Consider the following 20,563-nt stretch of genomic DNA (forward strand, 5'->3'; position numbering starts at 1 on the left):
AGGTTCTGGGGAGCTTGGGCGGTGCAGCGGAAGAGACGCTAGCAGCGGAAAAGGAGGAGGCAGCTGAGGAGGAGAGGGAGGAGGATGGAGTAGGAGGAGGAGAAGAAGAGTCAGGCCTGCATGCAATCCGTGGCGGTAAAACCAAATCTACACGGGTGCCACGGGTTACATGCTTGACGGCCGTCAGAAGGTTCACCCAGTGGGCAGTAAAACTGATATACCTTCCCTGCCCGTGTTTGCTAGACCACGTGTCTGTGGTCAGATGTATCTTGGCACCGACACTGTGTGCCAGAGATACATTCACTTGCCGCTGAACATGGCCATATAGCTCTGGGATGCCCTTCTCTGAGAAATACTTCCTTCCTGGGACCTTCCATTGTGGTGTTCCAATGGCCACAAATTTGCGAAAGGCCTCCGAGTCCACCAGTTTATATGGCAGTAGTTGGCGGGCTATGAGTTCTGACAAGCCAGCCGCCAACCGTTGGGCAAGAGGGTTATCCGGCGTCATCATTTTTTTACGCTCAAACATTAGGCCCACGGAAGCCTGCCTTTTTGCAGAAAAATGTGAGCTTGGCGTGATGGAAGGTGGAGTGGAGGACAATTGTGAGGAGAGAGGAGAAGGAGAAGTAGAAGACGAGGCTGGACGGTGAGAGCCTGCAGTGTGGCTTTGTGTGTTCCGTTGCTCCCACTGGGCTCGGTGATGGCTGCTCATGTGCCTTCTTAAGGCGGTCGTCCCTAGGTGAGTATTGGGCTTACCGCGACTAACGCGTTGACTGCAAAGATTGCAGATGGCAACGCTATTGTCAGCAGCGGACACGTTAAAAAAAGCCCACACTGTGGAGCCATGTGCCGGTGTCCTGGGAGCGCCAGATGTGACCGTACATGGTCGATGACTCGCTCCTGATACATTTGCAGTCTGCTTTGTCCCTCCTGTGCAATGTAAGTTATTCCTGCTTCTCCTCCCTATCTGCTGGTCCATATCTCCCTCTGAACTCCCCTCCTCTTCCTCTCTTGTGGGCACCCACGTGACATCACTAGACACGTCATCATCAACGTCACCTTCCCCACCGCTATAAGTAGAGATCTCGGAGTAGGCAGCAACACCGGGGACCAACCTCCTCCTTGGGCTGATCTGGGTACTGTCGTCAGACTGCTGAGTAGCGCTTGTTGCTACCTCCTCTTCCTGATCCAATACCAAGAGTGGCTGCGCATCAGAAATGTCCTCTTGATATGGATCGGAAAATAATTCCAGTGACTCAAGCGGAAGGTATGTGGTGGTGGTGGTGGTGGTCGTGTTGTTGGTGGTAGTGTCTTTGGGGGTGCACATAGCAGAGAGTGAAGAAGAGGGTGCAGATCGAGAGGATGAGGAGGGTGCAGAAGAGTAAGGCTGAGCGAGCCACTCAACCAAGTCTGGTGCATCCTTTAAAGTAATTGAACGCACCTTCTGCAACTTCCCACTTTGGCTCAAGCCTGTTGCTCCTGCCCTACCCCTACCACCCCTGCGGAAGGGCCTGCCTCTTCCTCTGCCTGTCATTTTTTAAATGACCCTGTGACAAAACTCTTAGTCCCTATACCGATGAAGGACTGCTGCAGTATAGGGCAGCAGTCAGCAGTGGTGCACGTCAACCCTATCTATTGTGGACCGATAGCGGTCCTTACAGAACAGCAGACTGTACCGCACTCAAGCCTATGTACCGTAGCACCCTATACCAAGTTACCAGTCCTTATAAGAACTTTTGTGGACCAAGCAGGTTGTGTATTAGTGTTTAGCAGACTGTACGTCAGTCCCTATACCGCTGAAGGACTGCTGCAGTATAGGGCAGCGGTCAGCAGTGGTGCACGTCAACCCTATCTATTGTGGACCGATAGCGGTCCTTACAGAACAGCAGACTGTACCGCACTCAAGCCTATGTACCGTAGCACCCTATACCAAGTTACCAGTCCTTATAAGAACTTTTGTGGAACAAGCAGGTTGTGTGTTAGTGATTAGCAGACTGTACGTCAGTCCCTATACCGCTGAAGGACTGCTGCAGTATAGGGCAGCGGTCAGCAGTGGTGCACGTCAACCCTATCTATTGTGGACCGATAGCGGTCCTTACAGAACAGCAGACTGTACCGCACTCAAGCCTATGTACCGTAGCACCCTATACCAAGTTACCAGTCCTTATAAGAACTTTTGTGGAACAAGCAGGTTGTGTGTTAGTGATTAGCAGACTGTACGTCAGTCCCTATACCGCTGAAGGACTGCTGCAGTATAGGGCAGCGGTCAGCAGTGGTGCACGTCAACCCTATCTATTGTGGACTGATAGCGGTCCTTACAGAACAGCAGACTGTACCGCACTCAAGCCTATGTACCGTAGCACCCTATACCAAGTTACCAGTCCTTATAAGAACTTTTGTGGAACAAGCAGGTTGTGTGTTAGTGATTAGCAGACTGTACGTCAGTCCCTATACCGCTGAAGGACTGCTGCAGTATAGGGCAGCGGTCAGCAGTGGTGCACGTCAACCCTATCTATTGTGGACCGATAGCGGTCCTTACAGAACAGCAGACTGTACCGCACGCAAGCCTATGTACCGTAGCACCCTATACCAAGTTACCAGTCCTTATAAGAACTTTTGTGGAACAAGCAGGTTGTGTGTTAGTGATTAGCAGACTGTACGTCAGTCCCTATACCGCTGAAGGACTGCTGCAGTATAGGGCAGCGGTCAGCAGTGGTGCACGTCAACCCTATCTATTGTGGACCGATAGCGGTCCTTACAGAACAGCAGACTGTACCGCACTCAAGCCTATGTACCGTAGCACCCTATACCAAGTTACCAGTCCTTATAAGAACTTTTGTGGAACAAGTGAGTTGTGAATGTTTAGCAGACTGCAGCAGAAGGGCAGCAGTCAAGTATAATATCCTTTCTATATTTGGAAGAAAGAATATTATACATGTACAAGCCTATTACTGTACCACTGATACCAGTCCTGAAAAGAACCTTTGTGGAACTAATAATAACAGCAAGTCTTTAAAATTACCCTCACTGCCTGACAACACTGCTTCCTTCCTGTCCCTATACAAATTGGCAAAAAAAGAGAACGATTAGTGGTTACTGGAACAGCTCTTTTGTGGACCTTGATAGTAACAGCTAATGATGATGATGATGATGATGAAAGACTAATCTGGCTGTCCCTGTAGCATACACCGTCCTTTCCCTTTCTCTAAACTAACAAAAGACACTCAGGCTGCTGCAAGAATCAGCAGCACAGCAAACCTATCAACACCTAACACCTATACCAGTCCTGAAAAGAACTTTTGTGTACCAAATAGCTAGTGGTTTATCTCTCCCTACTCCACACAGGAACCTGTCCCTATCGTAACAGAAGAAAGAATGTAAAATGGCCACCGGATCGGGTGTATTTATAGGTTAGGGGGAATGTCCAAGTGTCCATGTGCTGTCATGTCTCAATTGGCTGTCCTGTATCACATGATAAACGTGTCACCAAAGGTTAAAGTTCTTGTATACATTAAACACGTAAGTCCGCCGCGGCGAACGACGGAAAAAGGCGTTCGAACGTGCGGACCGCGAATGTCGGAAATTCGCCGCGAAATGACCGCCGGGCGAAACGTTCGTCCATCACTATAGCACAGCAAAAACTTCTCTTTTTGAGTTCAGGGACACTTTAATAAAAAAAAAAAAAAAAATGCTGGGAGGTAGTAGAATAGAACCTCCAACACCTCTTTTGCCAAACAATCCTTTTCCTCTCATCAGTTTGTTTTATGTATACTGCCTGCAGAACAAGCACAGTGCACATTATAGAGCGATAGCTCTAAGGATCCCGCTCTGCTTGGCACACTCACTGTGGTAATATCCTGCCCATCGATCTGGATGCTGCCTCCTTTCACATCATAAAAGCGGAAAAGAAGGCGAATAATTGTGCTTTTTCCTGACCCCGAGGGCCCCACCTGAAAGGAGAAGAAGAACGTTAAATTTAAAATTCTACACATGGCCAAGTGTTAGCCCCCTACAACCCTTGGGGTGCTGAGCATCTTAAAGCTCTGAGGAAATTCTGAAACTTGTAGCTCCCAGTAAACTGAACACAGAGGTTGTAGACCAGGGGTGCTCAACTTTTTGAAAAGTGAGGGCCACTCAAGTGATTTGGTAAGCGGTCACAGGCCACAATATACAGTGGGGCTTTACTGCCCCCCCCCCCCCCAAACCACAAATGTAAATAAGCCCTTACGGTCCTGAGCCCCCTATAAGGCTGCTTTCACACTGACCTACACCGTGGGCACAGCTCAGTCCACCTGCTGCTTTCCTGCCGGTTAGCTGCACTGATCCATAGACTTTCCATTACATCTTGTAGGAGTGGCACATTTTCTGAAAGCCCACCAAACCCACAGGATATAATAGAAGCCTATGGCTCAGTGAAACAAACCCACCGGAAAGCCACAGGGGCGCTGTACTGCACCCGCGGATCAGTGTGGAAGCAGCCCAATAGCTTTTTTTTTGAAAAGTGATAAAATGCCAATTGCAAAAGTGCAGTGTATGTGTATTGTTTAATACACTGACCTTTCCCTCTTCCAGCTTCTACTGACCAAGGTGAGTGTAAAGGAGTGCCCAATATACAATAGATGAGAACAGTGGCGGCTGGTGCTCAAAATTTTTTGGGGGGGTGCAAACAAAATGAAAAATACTGAACCCGCCCCCCCCCCCCCCATCAATTGCAGCCTCACTGTGCCCGGCAAACACACCCTCCATGCACGTGGCTCTGACAGACCCCGCCCCCCCCCCCAAAGCACTTACTGCCAGGCAGCAGCTCCTCTCGTGGCAGTGTGTGCACCCAAGCGGCAGTGACCTCCGCTCCAGCATGCGCCTCCTCCGATGAGTCCGCTCCTCTTCCTAAGCGCCAGGCATCCAATAAGGTGGCCCGGTGCTTTGGCCAATCAAGAAACAGGTCTGATGCCCTGCCTCCTGATTGGCGGGGAGGAAGGTTAGTTTGAAAATCGTCAGACAATTGGGTAAGATCAGAGAGTGCGCCGGAGCCCACCCTATTTTGAAGCCTATTAGAGCCTCTGGCTTTAATCAGGTGCTTCAAAAAGTACCACCCCCTCCCGCCATAGGATTCCATGTGTCCGCCATCCTGAAAGCAGTGCACGGGCCGCCACTGGATGAGAATATAAAAACACTTTATTGGGAGTACAGATGATAGAAATAAAGCCAACGTGTTTCAAGGGACAGAGGACTCCCACTTCTTTGGATTTGTCTGTATCAGATCCATGATTTTCCAGATGTCGACTGAAGCTTGGGATGCTGCCTCCCAAGGCCGCACCCCGGGGTAGCAGCCCAGGCCCACAACAGGGCTCACCATCTCTCCATAACAATCTGGGCACCAATTCTTGGAAGGAAACCTTTCCTATCTGCCCTTCTGACCTCCCAATCATAACCAGTGATTATAAAGTCATTCCAGATCCATCTACACCCTTTAACCACTTCAGCCCGGACCATTTGGCTGGCCAAAGACCAGAGCACTTTTTGCGATTCGGCACTGTGTCGCTTTAACTGACAATTGTGCGGTCGTGCGACGTGGCTCCCAAACAAAATTGACGTCCTTTTTTCCCCACAAATAGAGCTTTCTTTTGGTGCTATTTGATCACCTCTGTGGTTTTTATTTTTTGGACTTTAAACAAAAAAATAAAGCGTCAATTAAAAAAAAAAAAAAAAAAAAAACGCATTATTTTTTACTTTTTGCTATAATAAATATCCCCAAAAAATATCTAAAAAAAAATTTTCTTCAACAGTTTAGGCTGATAAGTATTCTTTTTTTTTTTTTATTCTTTATTTAAATTTTTCATTTAAGTTGCGTACAAAACATAATCAAGTATTATAAAAGAAAACCATAGGACCAAAATACATTCATGCCCTTAAATTTTTCACATTATCCTGGTTTTCTTTCTTTACTTCTCGAGTTCTTCTAAAATATCTCCCTCCCACCCCTCTCCCCACCCCTACCGACCCATTACCTCGTTAAAAATCATAGATTGTCTAAAGATTTTCCAGTATTTCCATTTCACATGGAATCTCTTTCTTTCTCTTTCTTCCTCCATTCCCAGCCCTTCAATACTATACATTTCCTCAACTTTTCCTAGCCATTCCTTTACTTTGGGTGCTTCTATTTCTTTCCATTTTTTCGGAATCAGGCTTTTTGCCACGTTTATTAATGAGCTTGTGAGGGAATTCCTATACTCCTTAATTGGGGTATCTACTGCATGGAATAGGCATAACCATGGGTTCTCAGGTAACTGTATTTTAGCTATTACTTCTATATATCTTATTATTTCTCTCCAATATTCTTTAATCTTGGGACAATCCCACCATATATGGGCCAAACTTCCCGTTTGTCCACAATTCCTCCAACATTTCCCAGATTGTCCCTCCTGGTACTTTGCCATTATATCTGGGGTCCTATACCATCTTACTAAAATTTTATAATTTGTTTCTATCATCTTACTATTTTCCGTGGATCTGTGCACCATCTTCAATATTTTTTCTATATTTTGGTTTTCACCCCGTGCTCCTATCTCTTCTTCCCATTTTTGAATGAAAGTTGGTACCTCCGCTTCACATTCCCGTCTCAAGACCTTATAAAGCTGGGCAATACCTGCCCTTGGGGATTTCCCCTCACATATCCGCTCCAAGGCAGTCAAATTTTCTCCATCTCTAAGCAGTTGTGGTAGTCTTGAGACGAAATGTCTAAGCTGCAGGTATCGCCACTCATTCAAATCCATCCAATCATTTTCTTTCTGTAATATTGCTAGTGTTTTCAATTTCCCCTCTTTAATTATGTGTCGTAATTGCATATTATCTTGTTTTATCCATTTCCCTCCTATTGTACTTTTACCAGGTGCAAAAAAATCATTATCTTTTAAATAAATTAAAGGGGAATTATATTTCCACTTATTATGTTTGTGTATTCCCTCCCATACTCTAAACACATTTTTTGTGACCAAAGGTGTTGTCTTCCCTAGTGATCTATATTTTAAAGGAGTCCAGATTTCTCTACCTAAATTTGTGCCTGATAAACTGTGTTCTATTTTTCCCCATCTTTTTTTACTTTCTAATTTTGCCCATTCCACCACCCGTGTTAACACTGCTGCTTCGTAATATTTTCTAAAGTCTGGGACATTCAGACCCCCCTCGTCTTTTCCCTTTTGCAAAGTCTTCAGTGGGATTCTAGGTTTCTTGTTGTTCCAGATAAATTTAGAAATTAAAGAATTTATCATTTTAAAATATAGGGGGGGGGATATATATTGGTAATAGCTGAAATTTATAAAGGATTTTAGGTTGAATAATCATTTTTAAGGCATTAATTCTTCCTAACCATGACAGGGGCTTTGTTCTCATTCTCCTTATTTCTTCTCTCAATTCTTCTAGAAGGGGGATATAGTTTATTAGGTACATTTTTTCTATTGATGCAGTCAGTTTAATCCCTAAATATTTAATTTCCTTTTGCCATAGAAATGGGAATTCTCTCTTAATGTCAAGTTCTTCTCTCGGATTTATATTTACGTTTAAGATTTCTGACTTGCTTGGGTTGATTTTAAAGTTAGATAATTCTCCGTATTCCTGTAAAGCCTTTAACAAGTTTGGCATGGAGATTCGTGGGCTGGATACATAAAACAGAATATCATCCGCGAATGCGGCTGTCTTATGTATTTCCCCCTCTATCTCTCAACCCCCTTTATATCTGGGTTTCTCCTTATCGTCTCCAGGAGTGGCTCCAATGCCAGAACGAACAATAGGGGGGACAGCGGACACCCCTGTCTAGTCCCATTGTTCATTCTGAAGGCTGTTGATAGTACCCCATTAACTCTTACCACTGCCTTGGGGCTGTTATATAGTGCCTTTATCCACTTCAAAATTTTGGGACCAAACCCCATTCCCCTTAGGGTACCCATTACTAGAACATTTAAGACAAGCTAATATTAAATATAGTTGGGGGTTTCCTGCAGCATTGATAGTACATAGGGACGGAAAGACGGTTAGATTGAAATTTCCGGAAGAAGTACAGGACTTTTGTACAGAGTTACAGATTCCAACCATTAGTATACCTAAGCGATCGGAAAGAGAAGAAAGACTAATTGAAGAGGGAATAGGGCAGAGAGCTTAATGTAAGGGGGGGGGGGGGTAGGGGGAGAGGGGGGGAGGGGGGGCTGGTGTAATTTATTACAAAAGAAACGAGATGGGAGAGGTAAAGTAAATAAAAGTTAATGTGGGTATGGGTGAAAACGGGAAGAGCCTCCCTGGACTATCTGCTCCCTCCTCTCCCCCCCTATGTCTACCGGGCCTTCAAGGCCGGGGGGGGAGTGGAGGGACACGGAATGCCGGGCTTGGAGCTTCACCCCAAGGGGTGAGGTACATATTCCAGGATGGGGATATATTCTGGATATAGGTACAAGGACCAAAGAGGGGTCTGGGAGGGTTGGGAGGAGGTTGGGAGGGGGGGTGGGAGGGGTGGGGGGAGAAAGAAGACCCGACAGCAGAGAACCTCGTTAAGTGAGAAAAGAGGAGAAACCAGCCTGACTAAAAGCTATGTCTATAGTTAATTGTTTGTCATATAACGTTAGGGGGCTAAATGAATCAGCAAAGCGGTCTAAAATTCTGAAAGAAATAGAACAATATGAAGCGGGTATAGTGTTCTTACAGGAAACCCATCTATCATACGAAAGCAAGATTAGAATATACTCCCCTAGGTTCCCGGTGTGGTTTTATGGAGATTCTTACTCAAGGAACTCAAAAGGGGTAGCTATCGGTATAGGACGGGAGGTATACTATAAAATAGAAGAAAGATTAGTCGACCCGGAGGGTAGATTCCTCTTTCTGAAGGGGAAACTATGGGGAGTAGACTATACCCTCGCTAACATATACTGCCCAAATAGAAGTCCAACGGTTTTTCTGAAAGGAATATTGGAGAAATTATGGGATTTTAAAAGAGGAAGAGTAATTATAGCTGGAGATATGAACTTTTGTATGAATCCGCAAATGGATAGTTCGTCCCGTGTGCAGGGGATTGGGAAGGAGCAGAGGAGAATAATAAAACACAGGCTATATCAGTACCAGCTTATGGATGTGTGGAGAACTATGCACCCAAGGATACGAGACTACTCGTTCTATTCCCCGGTACACGGGACGTACACAAGGATCGACTACTGGTTAGTGGAACATAGGGTTCTGGACGAGGTGATATCCACAGATATAGGAATTAGAACATTGTCTGATCATTCTCCAATATGCCTGAAGATCAAAATCCCAGGATTTCAGAAATCTCCTTTTTCCTGGAAATTGAATAGGGAACTGTTGGACGAGAAGGGAGAGGAAATAATTAGAAAGGAATTGGAGTTTTTTTTTACCACTAATTTAAATGAAGAGAATATGGAAAATATTATTTGGGAGACACATAAAGCTTATATAAGAGGGATATATATTTCACTAGGTACAAATAGGAAGAGAGAAGGTATTAAAAAGAGTAGAGAGTTGAGGGAGGAAATCCATGGATTAGAGCAAGAACATAAAAAGGCAAATGGCAGGGAAAGTGGACAGGTAGTGGACCTATTACATAAACTGGCTATGAAAAGAGAGGAACTCGGGGAATTAATGGAACAGGAAATGAGGACGATATATAATAGGATTAATAAAGAGAGATATTATAGCGGCATTAAAAATAGTAAGATCTTAGCAAAGATATTGAGGAAAAAAAGATCGAAGAATTATATAGAGAAAATATTAAATAAAGAGGGAGAGTCGGTCTATAAAACTAAGGAAATAGCAGAAGTTTTTAGAGAATATTATGGGCAGTTATATTCCGTGAGAAAAAAAGAGACAGATAAGCAAGAGATGAAGAGAAGGGGAAAAATCAAAGACTATATATTTCAAGCAAATATCCCTAAAATACCGGGGGAATTGGCGCAGGAATTGGAGAATCCAATCTCAGTCCAAGAAGTAATACAGGCAATAAAAGAGACCAAAGGAGGAAAGAGTCCAGGGCCTGATGGCTATACAATAGAATACCTAAAAAAGTTTGGAGACATACTAGCCCCAATTTTATGTGCATATTATAATGGACTAGGTACAAAATATGGACTGAGCGAGGAGGCCTCCACTGCGACAATCTCCACGATATTGAAAGAGGGAAAAGAGAATACAATATGCTCAAACTATAGACCGATCTCACTACTCAATACGGACATTAAATTGTTCGCAAAAATATTGGCCGCTAGAATAAAGAAGTTAATGCCTAGCTTAGTCCATGCAGATCAGGTGGGATTCATTGAGGGGCGAGAAGGAAAAGATAATGGAGTAAGGTCATTATTACTGCTTCAGAGGATGAAGGAGAGTAGAATCCCCAGTCTACTCCTATCAATAGATGCTGAGAAAGCTTTTGACCGAGTAGACTGGGGATTCATGATGGGTACCCTAAGGCTGATAAGTATTCTTATACATATTTTTGGTAAAAAAAAGAATTGCAATAAGCGTGTATTGATTGGTTTGCGCAACAGTTATAGCGTCTACAAAATAGGGGATAGTTTTATGGCATTTTTATTAATAATTTTTTTTTTTTTTTTACTAGTAATGTCGGCAATCAGTCATTTTGATTGTGACTGCGACATTATGGCAGACACATCGGACAATTTTGACACATTTTTGGGACCATTGGGATTAATACAGCAATCAGTGCGATTACAATTGCATTGATTACTGTAAAAAATTTCACTGGTAGTGAAGGGATCAATGTGTCCTAGGGTGTGTTCTAACTGAAAGGGGGAGGGGACTGTGCATGGAAACTAACAGATCACTGTTCGTACTCTGTATGAACAGACGATCTGACAGTTCACTGCTCAGAGAACCGGAAACCGTGCGTTTACACACACAGCTCCCGGTTCTCCATGTGCCCCGAGCGATCGCAGGAGCCCAGCGGTGATCGAGACCGCAGGGCACTCGCATCGGCTCAGGGAGTGAGCAGGAGGCGTGCAAGCGCCCCCCTAGTGGCCATTTGTGTTACCGAGATAACATAACAGCGATTTGCGCAGTCGAGCCATGCTGCCGCAGTACAACTGGTCGGCATGAGGTTAAAACAAGCTTCTGCCATTATCCCTCTCCAGGTTTCCAGAAAGGTCCCAGGTGAAGTGCCATTGCTATCACTCCGCCAGGGAGAAGAGCCGGTGCTACAGAGGAAGCATCAGCTTATGCGGCTCCTGCTCCCTCTGCAGTCGGCTCCATGCACTCTAATGCTTTGGGATGGCAGGTCGGTAACCAGTTGGCTTCCCGACTCACCATCCCAGCATGGCCTTCCCCTGTTTCAGGTTGCGGGCCACATTAGAGGGATTTGCCAGCCACGGGTTGAGCACCCCTGTTGTAGATCTGTGTCATACATGCAATAAAACTCACCAGTGCCACAGTCTGCCCGGGCATCACAGTGAAAGAGACATCTCGCAGGATCTCGCGCCTACGGTAGTGCAAAAAGAAACAGTTAAACATTGTGTGTGTTTTTTTAAATGCAATTGTCAAATGGTCAACTGAGTAAAGAATAATCATATCAAGGATTTCATGTCAGGGTTCACCAAAAGGCTTCAAAAAAACGAGGTGAAATAATGGTAAGGCTAGTTTCACACATGCCTGGCTGCGATTTCCAGTCTGGAGTGGTTTTGTTTACCAGTTCAGGTACAAATTTTGAATTGAATTTGCACCAGAATCAGACCTAAAAATCGTGCAGGAATTTTTTTTTCCAAAAATGGGCCACGGACTTCCTAGACATGTGTGAACAGTGTTCATAGAAAGCCGGTTCAGTTCACATGTTACCATATTGGATGTGGTTCAAAACCCATGTGATTCGCATATATGTGAACCGAGCCTAAGAAATCATGACCCGTCTCCAGCGGCGGCTGGTAGTTTTTTATTGGGGGGGGCAAACAACCAACCCCCCCCCCCCCCCCGCTGTCTGCCGGTCTGTCCACCGACTCTTACCCCATCTAGGCATTGGGCATCAGCAGACATATGAGAAGTGGCGGGGGATCGGGCATCCAAAGAGCGGCGGCGGGGGAATCGGGCAGTGGCTCTTCTCCTCCTCACTTCCGCCATGCGTCTCCTCCATTGGCCAGTGGCCAGATTGAGGATCAGTATTACAACAGCAAATATTCATTCGCTGTTGTAACACACCTGGGTGGGCTCTGGCTGCACTCTCGGTGACCCAAGCCCACCCTATTTTAAAGCCTATTAGAGCCTCTGGCTTTAATCAGGTGCTAAAAAACAAGAAAAAAAAATAGAAAAAAAAACTGCCCACTGAAATTCATGCACGCAGTGCCCTAAAAGAGGCCGGACGCATAAACAGGGGGTGGCTGCGGCGGACGTGGATAGATTCATTCTATGTTCTATGCATGAATTTATCCAATGCATATAGGGGGTGGCTCCTGGACGCCCCCTAATGGACGGGCTGCAGCTGCCCGTCTCCCTCTCGGGGTTATGGGCAGAAACGATCTTATTAAAATGATTTTACTCCCCAAAATAGAATATATTCTTTGGCATTCACCCACGTATCTATCACTCACATTTTTCAAGCTCACAGATTCTCTCTTTAATACCTTTGTTTGGTGGGGAAATGGTTGACATAAACTGCCCTGGCACACCCCTAAAGTGAAACTTCACCCTAAAATGGGAAGTTCGATTATATGAAAACCCCTCCTCCTTTGGAGTGGATACTTGGTTTTGACTTCCGGTGGGATTGCAGGGGTGATCCCCCCAGAAGTTTTCCTTCCACCTGCAAACTTCTGGGACAAGTCACAGGTCCTAGAAGGGCCATTCACAAAGTGTAGCGTGACTTGCACGTGTGCAGTAGGAAGCCGGATGTGAAGCCGCAAGGAGGAACGATAAACATGGTTAAAAAACAAATAAAATAAATAAAATAAAAAGACACGGTTAACACAGTGATTGATTTCAATAGAAAGCTGAACCAGATTTTGCACTCCCCATTTCTAGTAAATAACCCCCAGCATGGCAGGTCCCTTCACCTCGCTGAGCAAACAAAGTGTGTGAAAAGCAATTCCTTCTCCTATACACAGTGTATGACTAAGATTTGTGCTTTATCCCCATAACGAGCCATATTGTACCCCTCATACCGAGCCATGTTGTACCCCTCATACCGAGCCATGTTGTACCCCTCATACCGAGCCATGTTGTACCCCTCATACCGAGCCATGTTGTACCCCTCATACCGAGCCATGTTGTACCCCTCATACCGAGCCATGTTGTACCCCTCATACCGAGCCATGTTGTACCCCTCATACCGAGCCATGTTGTACCCCTCATACCGAGCCATGTTGTACCCCTCATACCGAGCCATATTGTACCCCTCATACCGAGCCATATTGTACCCCTCATACCGAGCCATATTGTACCCCTCATACCGAGCTATATTGTACTCCTCATACCGAGCTATATTGTACCCTTACCCATCTGTATAGCTGAAATAGACATTTTCAAACTCAATTTTTCCAGTGCGGAACCTCAGCTGGTCAGCATTCGGCAGATCCTTCACCTGTGGAATACAGACAACACAAGATAGCGATTAGCAAGGGTGATCGACCATATCCAGGCTAAACTTTGAGAGCCCGTTCATACCCGTGTGTTCTAAAATGTGATATGTGTTTTTTGAAAACACACATCGCGTTTTTAAATGCATTTTGATTGCGTTGTATTAAAATTAAATGCAACGCATAATGAGTCTTTCATGCGCTTTCCTCCCTGGTCACCTGTGAAAAAATAGACAAAAAAAACCCACTTAAAACAACGTGTGTTGTGTTTTTGGTGCACTACCATTGACTATAATGGAAGATGTGTCTTTGCTGCATTTTTCACAAAATACACTGAAGGTGCAGCAAGCAGGACTCTTCGAAAGCTCAGTGCATAGCGCTGCACAGATGTAAATAGTTACATAGCATTTAAAGGGGATATTTTATTTGAGACGCTGGAAAGGTGTGTTTTAGTGTGGCAAAAGCACACAGATGTCAGACCCGTGCAATTTTTGTTCGATCCGAATTAGTTCAAAAAAAATCGACAAAATTCAACAAACTCAATAATTCACAAATATTCTAATTAACGGAAACCCGTTTAACAAATTTTTACAAAAATTCGAAAGAACCAAAAATCAGAAAATTCGAAGATCCAAAAAATAACGAAAAGCTGAAATAGAAAAATCCGAAAAAAAAAGAATGACAATATGAAAAGAACGAAAATTCAAAATAATAACCAACAATAACTACCGGTATTAAATTATAGGTATTGGAAATTCCTTTCAAATTTGTCTGTGAATGTAACGAATACGAATTTATCCATAGTTATGAATGATCCGAAATAACGAATGGAGAATCGAAATAAATGGAATGTAAAAATAATAATAATAATAATAATAATAATAATAATAACAAAAACATATTATTTACCATTATTAATTTGTTACGTTTCATTTGTTTATCTAAAGAGCGGAATTGAAAAAAAAAGGAAGGTAAAAGGTACAATGCATTATATCATTGTATTGCACTGAACCTCTACAACACACACCAGCAGTGGGGGTTATATGGAGCACATCCCAGATGGTATGAATGAGCCCTAAACATGGTCATACACATTACAATCCAATTGTACAATCCAAACTCTCCAATCCAAAACTCTATCATGATGGACTACTCAGACAATCCGAGTCATATCCAATCAGGTGGACCCGGTACTCTATACTCATTGGTGGATCTATAAGAGATCATAAAAGGCTGCTCACCTCCTCTTCTTCACTGAAGAGTTCAAACATGTTCTCCATGTCGATGAATGAATTCTGAATCATCCTATAAACAGACAGGTAAACATTTTCAGCAACACAGACATTCACATAGAATCTTTCCATTTTCAGATGATGGATTGAACAGTGCTCCGTGAGATGTTGGCCCATTTTTTATATATATATATATATATATATATATATATATATATATATAAAACCTAACCCTGCTTCAACCTTTTCCACAACATTATCCTTAATGACGCCGTTTATTCACTAAAGTTATCTAAAAATCCTCTGAGGGCTTCACAGAACAGCTGTATTTATACTGAGAGTAACCACTTGCTTACCGGGCACTTAAATCCCCCTCCTGTCCAGACAAAATTACATTTTTATCTCTTCCCCCCCCCCCCACAAATAGAACTTTCTTTTGGTGGTATTTGATCACCACTGCAGTTTATATTTTTTGTTAAAAATTAAAAAGACTAAAATTTCAAAAAATAAATAAATTTGTTAAATATTTTGTTATAACATTTTAAACAGGTAATTTTTCTCCTTTATTGATGTACGCTGATGAGGCGGCACTCATGGGCACCGATAGGTGCCAGTGATGGGCACTGATGGGTGCCAGTGATGGGCAGCACTGCTAGGTGGCACTAATTGGCACCACTGGTGGGCATTGATAGGTGTCACTCGTGGGCATGGATAGGTGGCACTGGTGGGCACAAATAAGGCAGAATTGCCTCTTCCTCTTCGGGACCGATGTCCCTTGCAGATGAGCCGGTGATTGGCTTTTTTTTTCTCCTCATGCCATCAGCATGAGGAGAAAAAAATAAATAAAAGATTACATCATGTGACCAGCTGTCATTGGCTGACAGCTGATCACATGGTAAGGGGCCGGGACCGGTCTCTTACTCGGATCTGTGGTCACACGAGTCTCAATGATCACCGCGCGCTCCCTGCAGGGCGCTCGCAGGGAGTTTGCACAAGGGAACCGGTCATAGCCTCCCGGAAATTCAGGTCCGCGCTGTGGCCATCCTCCGGCTATAGCGCGGACGGCAAGTGGTTATATTACACACAGCTGACTATTTACTAATAAGGTGATGTTTGAAGGCCATTGGTTCCACTAGATTTTAGTTTGGAGTATCATAGTAAAAGGGGGCTGAATACAAATGTACACCACACTTTTCACATATTTATCTGTAAAAAACAAAAACCATTTATCATTTTCCTTCCACTTCACAATTCTGTGCCACTTTGTGTTGGTCTATCACATAAAATCCCCAAAAAATACATTTTTGATTTTGGTTTTAACCAAACCATGCCCCATGCCTATATAAGTGGCTGCGCACTGCTCACACGGCATTACAGCGGGAGAGAACATTGTGTCAACATCGCAGGAAGAGAAGAGGGAAGAAGACGATGCAGAAGACCAGGGCAATGCTACCAAAAGAGCTGGAAGAAGATAGCGGAGGCGGCAGAAGAACTGGAGATCGGGAGAAGAGGCCGGACAGCGCAGAGAAGTCGGAAGAAGACCCCTGGAGCTGATTAATTACTTTAAAAACCTGTAGTGTGTTTTTTTACTGCCAATTTTTCCCCAGGTGAATGGGTAGGGGTACGATGTACCCCATACTCATTCACATAGGGTGGGGGGCCGGGATCTGGGGGCCCTCTTATTAAAGGGGGCTCCTGGATTCTGATAAGCCCCCTGCCCGCAGACCCCGACAACCAACGGCCAGGGTTGTCGGGAAGAGGCCCTTGTCCTCATCAACATGGGGACGAAGTGCTTTGCGGTGAGGGGGCCTAAGGGCCTGGTTTGCCCCTGGAGGGGAAACCCATGCCGGTTTTTAATATTAGAGAGGCGACATTGTCGCTTCAATATAAATGGAGATCCGACTTTGAGGAGACTTCCATTGAAATCAATGGGTACAAGTCGCCTAGAAGTCGGATTGAAGTCATACCAGGAACCTTTTTTGAAGTCAGAGCGACTGCTGTAGTGTACATTAAGAAGGCTCCATTCACTACCATAGATTTTCTCAACAGTGCGACTTGGGACAACCTGAAGTCAGGTCCCGGGTTGCCCCTGTGTGAACCAGCTCTGAAGAAATGACACTTTGCTACAATGTAAAGTAGTGAGTGTACCGCTTGTATAACAGTGTAAATTTGCTGTCCCCTCAAAATAACTCAACACACAGCCATTAATGTCTAAACCGCAGTGAGGGGTGTACGTGTGTGTGTGTGTGTGTGTGTGTGTGTGTGTGTGTGTGTGTGTGTATGTATGTATATATATATATATATATATATATATATATATTATAACTCTCAAGAAACACCGGTGAGTGGCAGGAGGGCTGGAGGCGTGGCCTCCTGCTGCTTTTTAAAAGTGATCCATCAGCTAATCAGCTACTTGGATCACTTTTACCAGAAAGAAAAATCGCTGGCTGAGAAAAAAAAACACACCAGGATTATGGCTTCAGCTTCAGCCATAACCCCAGTAAACCACTTCAAACCCACAACTTCAATTTACGCTGGGGGGTCTTGAAGTGGCTGTTCTTCAAGCTTTCAAAACGTGGTCTAACCCCCTTTAACTCTTTTATCAGTACCAAGTGGTAGAACAGACTTTACTACCACTTTAAACAGGCCGCTGTTGTAGGTGGGAGGGACCATCCAGAGTCTGCGTGGATCTTAGGTAGGCTTTTGGTTGGATTAACTGTGTTCCAGGGGCCGAGACTGAAATGTTAGCAAGTATATGTCTATATATATTTAATGTTCTAGACCCTGTATATCTTTACAGCCATGCAGAAGATGGTGTCCCTCTACCAACAGATTCCAATAATGCAATAAATCATTTGATCCTTGTATTATCTCTTGGCTTCTCAGCACAACTTACCTGTAGTAAGTACCAAACCAGTTGAGCGGTGTGTAAAGTTGGATGATATAGGTGCCGAAAAGCACATAGTCACCAACCTGCAAATGCAAGAAAGATGCAAATCAGAGAGGATATCCATCTACACAGACAGACACAGACAGACAGACACACAGACAGACACACACACACACACACATACAGACAGACACACACACACACACACACAGACAGACACACACACACACACACATATGGCACAGGGACACGGTTAGTTATTTTAACTTACTTTAAACTTGTTTTCAGTGACGAAGTAGGCACAGAGCAAGGAGCCAGCCAAAAGCCCCAGCCCAATGATAAGGTTCTGGGTCTGATTTAAAAAAGCCAGCGTAGCATTAACCTTCCACTCCGACACCTAAAGAGAGAGAAAAACACTGAAGAACACACAGTCCAATGAAGAAAACAGATTGACAAATCAAACCAAAAGGGGCTGTGTGCATAGGTTTTGGGCTTTATTATTCTTGGTAAAAGATAAGAAGATAAAGACAACACGTTTCTGGGGTTAACAGCCCCCCCCCCCCCTTCATCAGGGCTAACAGACAAGTTAATATAAGACAATATTAACCCCCTTTGCGCCTAAGGGTAAAACAAATCTTAAAAGGGGTTGTAAATCCTTGTTTTCTTAAAATAACAAACATGGTATACTTACCTCCACTGTGCAGTTAGTTTTGCAGAGTAGCCCCGATCCTCCTCTTCTGGGGTCCCGGGCGGCACTGGTTGCTCCTCCCCACATCGGGTGTCCACGTTGGAGCAGCGCTCTGCTGGGGTGGACACTCATCCGGGCACGCTCCTAAATCCTGCTTTGTATGGTGTATTCACGCAAAGTGGGACACGGGCCCATCCCCCAATTGCAGCGATACCACATATGTGTATGTTAGTTGTTGTTTGTATCCATAGTGCAGCCCAGAAACAATAATGCGCATTTTGGTTTTTTTTCGGTATTAGGCGACTCCCAAGGACTTCTGTGATACACGACGTTGGATATCCCAGGTGTCCATGGGAAGAGTAAAAATTAGTGGAACTCCGCTTTAACTATAGAAGAAAAAGCCAACAATTGGATCCCATACACACTAGATTGGATTAGATTCGATTTTCTGCAGATTTTTGTCTTCAGGTTTACCAAAACCATATAATATGAGGTCAAACCTTAATGCCTCATACACACAGTAGGAAATTCCAAACCACAATGGATTTTGGCCAAAACTTGTGTTGCATACACACGGTCGCACAAAGTTGTCGGAAAATCCGATCGTTTGGAGCGAGGCGACGTACAAAACGCCTGACAGGACTATGTAGAGGCCAGTAGCCAATAGCTTTCGTCTCCAAAAATTTTTCTGAACACGCGTGGCACTTTGTGCGTCGGCATTCTCTACACACGATCGGAAAATGTCCGATTGGATTTTGTTGTCGGAAAATTTTAGATCCAGCTCTCAAACTTTTTCCATCGGAAAATTCTGACGGAAAAAGTCCGATAGAGCCCACACACGATCGGATTTTCCGACAACATAATCCAATCAGACTTTTTCCGTCTGTATTTCCGATTGTCGGTATGTATGGGGCATAAGAGTTTCAATTTGTATGCAATCAGGCAGGCCCCTTGCACTACATGGTTTTGGTAAATCTGAAGACAAAAATCTGCAGAAAATCTAATAGTGTGTATGGGGCTTTAAGCTGACAGTGACAGTCAGCGTTGGCAACAGGGGTGTCGGCAGGGGGTGGCTGGAGCCCCGAATGGGTCCCCGAAAAGCCCAGAGTCTCAGGAAGGCACCATCCAATTGTTAACCCCCGAGCACGGCCGGCTGCTGCCGAGTGGGGACCGATCTGATCCGCCGAGTAACCTAGCAGGTCCCGCCTTCTGGAGCCAAGATGGATGCCCCACTGGTCCAATGGCGGGACCGCGGGACGTGTGACGTCCATCATAGGCGCTGTAGGCTCCAGAAATGCAGGAATTACAATGCCGCCACTGCGCCGCACCACATCACTGAGATCCCCGCTCAAAAAGATCATCATGGCAGCGGAGGAGCAATCGGGCGAGATCTGTCAGTGACTGCACCAATATATTGTTGATGACCAGCTGTATGCATGTCAGGTAGGTCAGTGTGTCAGGTAGCTGAGTGGTCAAAATTGATGGGCACTGGTGAGCCCCACCCAGCCAAAAACCCTGTGCCACGACCACCCTGGACAACACCCCCCCCCCCCCGGTGCCAGCATCGGACTTTGGGCTGAAGCCCCTGGTCTTTTTGCCACCTAGCAACGCCCCTGGTTGGCAAGTAGTATAGCAAGCATGGCAAGTGTATACTGCTCTTCTCCTGTTCTACCCCTTTCCACACACACACACACACACACACACACAGTGACTGGTTGCCCCTAACAACCAAGCAAAAATGGATGAAAAACTGACTATTTGTCAGTTTACATCCGATTTTCACCCAATCCATTTTTTTGATGGATGAAAATCAGGGCTATTATCTGTTCAAAAAAAAACAAAAAACGGATGTTGATGGAAGCGAATGAAAATAGATGATCGTTCGTTGTTTTTACACCATTCACCATTCAGATGGCTAAAATACAACAAAATTTGAAATGGCATTTTAGTCAAAAAAAGACTAGGACTAAAACTAAAAATTAAAATTTGACATTAAAATGAACACTGATGTGCCTTAGGCTGGGTTCACACCTATGCATTTTTAGTTTTTTTTTTGCATTTTGCACTACAGTCCATTTATCATGGTTTCCTATGGAACATGTTCTGTAGTGCAAATCTGCAAAATGCATTAAAAATGCATTAGGTGTGAACCAGGCCTACATATTACTGGGAGAGAATCCTAACC

General features: G+C 44.5%; 1 protein-coding gene across 1 annotated transcript in view; it reads right to left on the reverse strand.

Annotated features, from left to right (window-relative positions):
• Positions 1-20,563, reverse strand: part of ABCB6 (ATP binding cassette subfamily B member 6 (LAN blood group)) — a gene marked incomplete in the record, with an annotated part of 73,568 nt that overhangs the window by 9,697 nt on the left and 43,308 nt on the right. Inside the window, 6 exon segments of the mRNA XM_077447834.1 lie at positions 3,846-3,950; positions 11,431-11,488; positions 13,488-13,573; positions 14,810-14,873; positions 17,697-17,773; positions 17,962-18,087. Of these exon segments, the coding sequence (XP_077303960.1) occupies positions 3,846-3,950; positions 11,431-11,488; positions 13,488-13,573; positions 14,810-14,873; positions 17,697-17,773; positions 17,962-18,087 (516 nt within the window).

This window comes from Lithobates pipiens, unplaced genomic scaffold (genome assembly GCF_037356315.1).
Source record: "Lithobates pipiens isolate NorthernLeopardFrog02 unplaced genomic scaffold, aLitPip1_a1.2 Scaffold_22, whole genome shotgun sequence".
Taxonomy (NCBI): domain Eukaryota; kingdom Metazoa; phylum Chordata; class Amphibia; order Anura; family Ranidae; genus Lithobates; species Lithobates pipiens.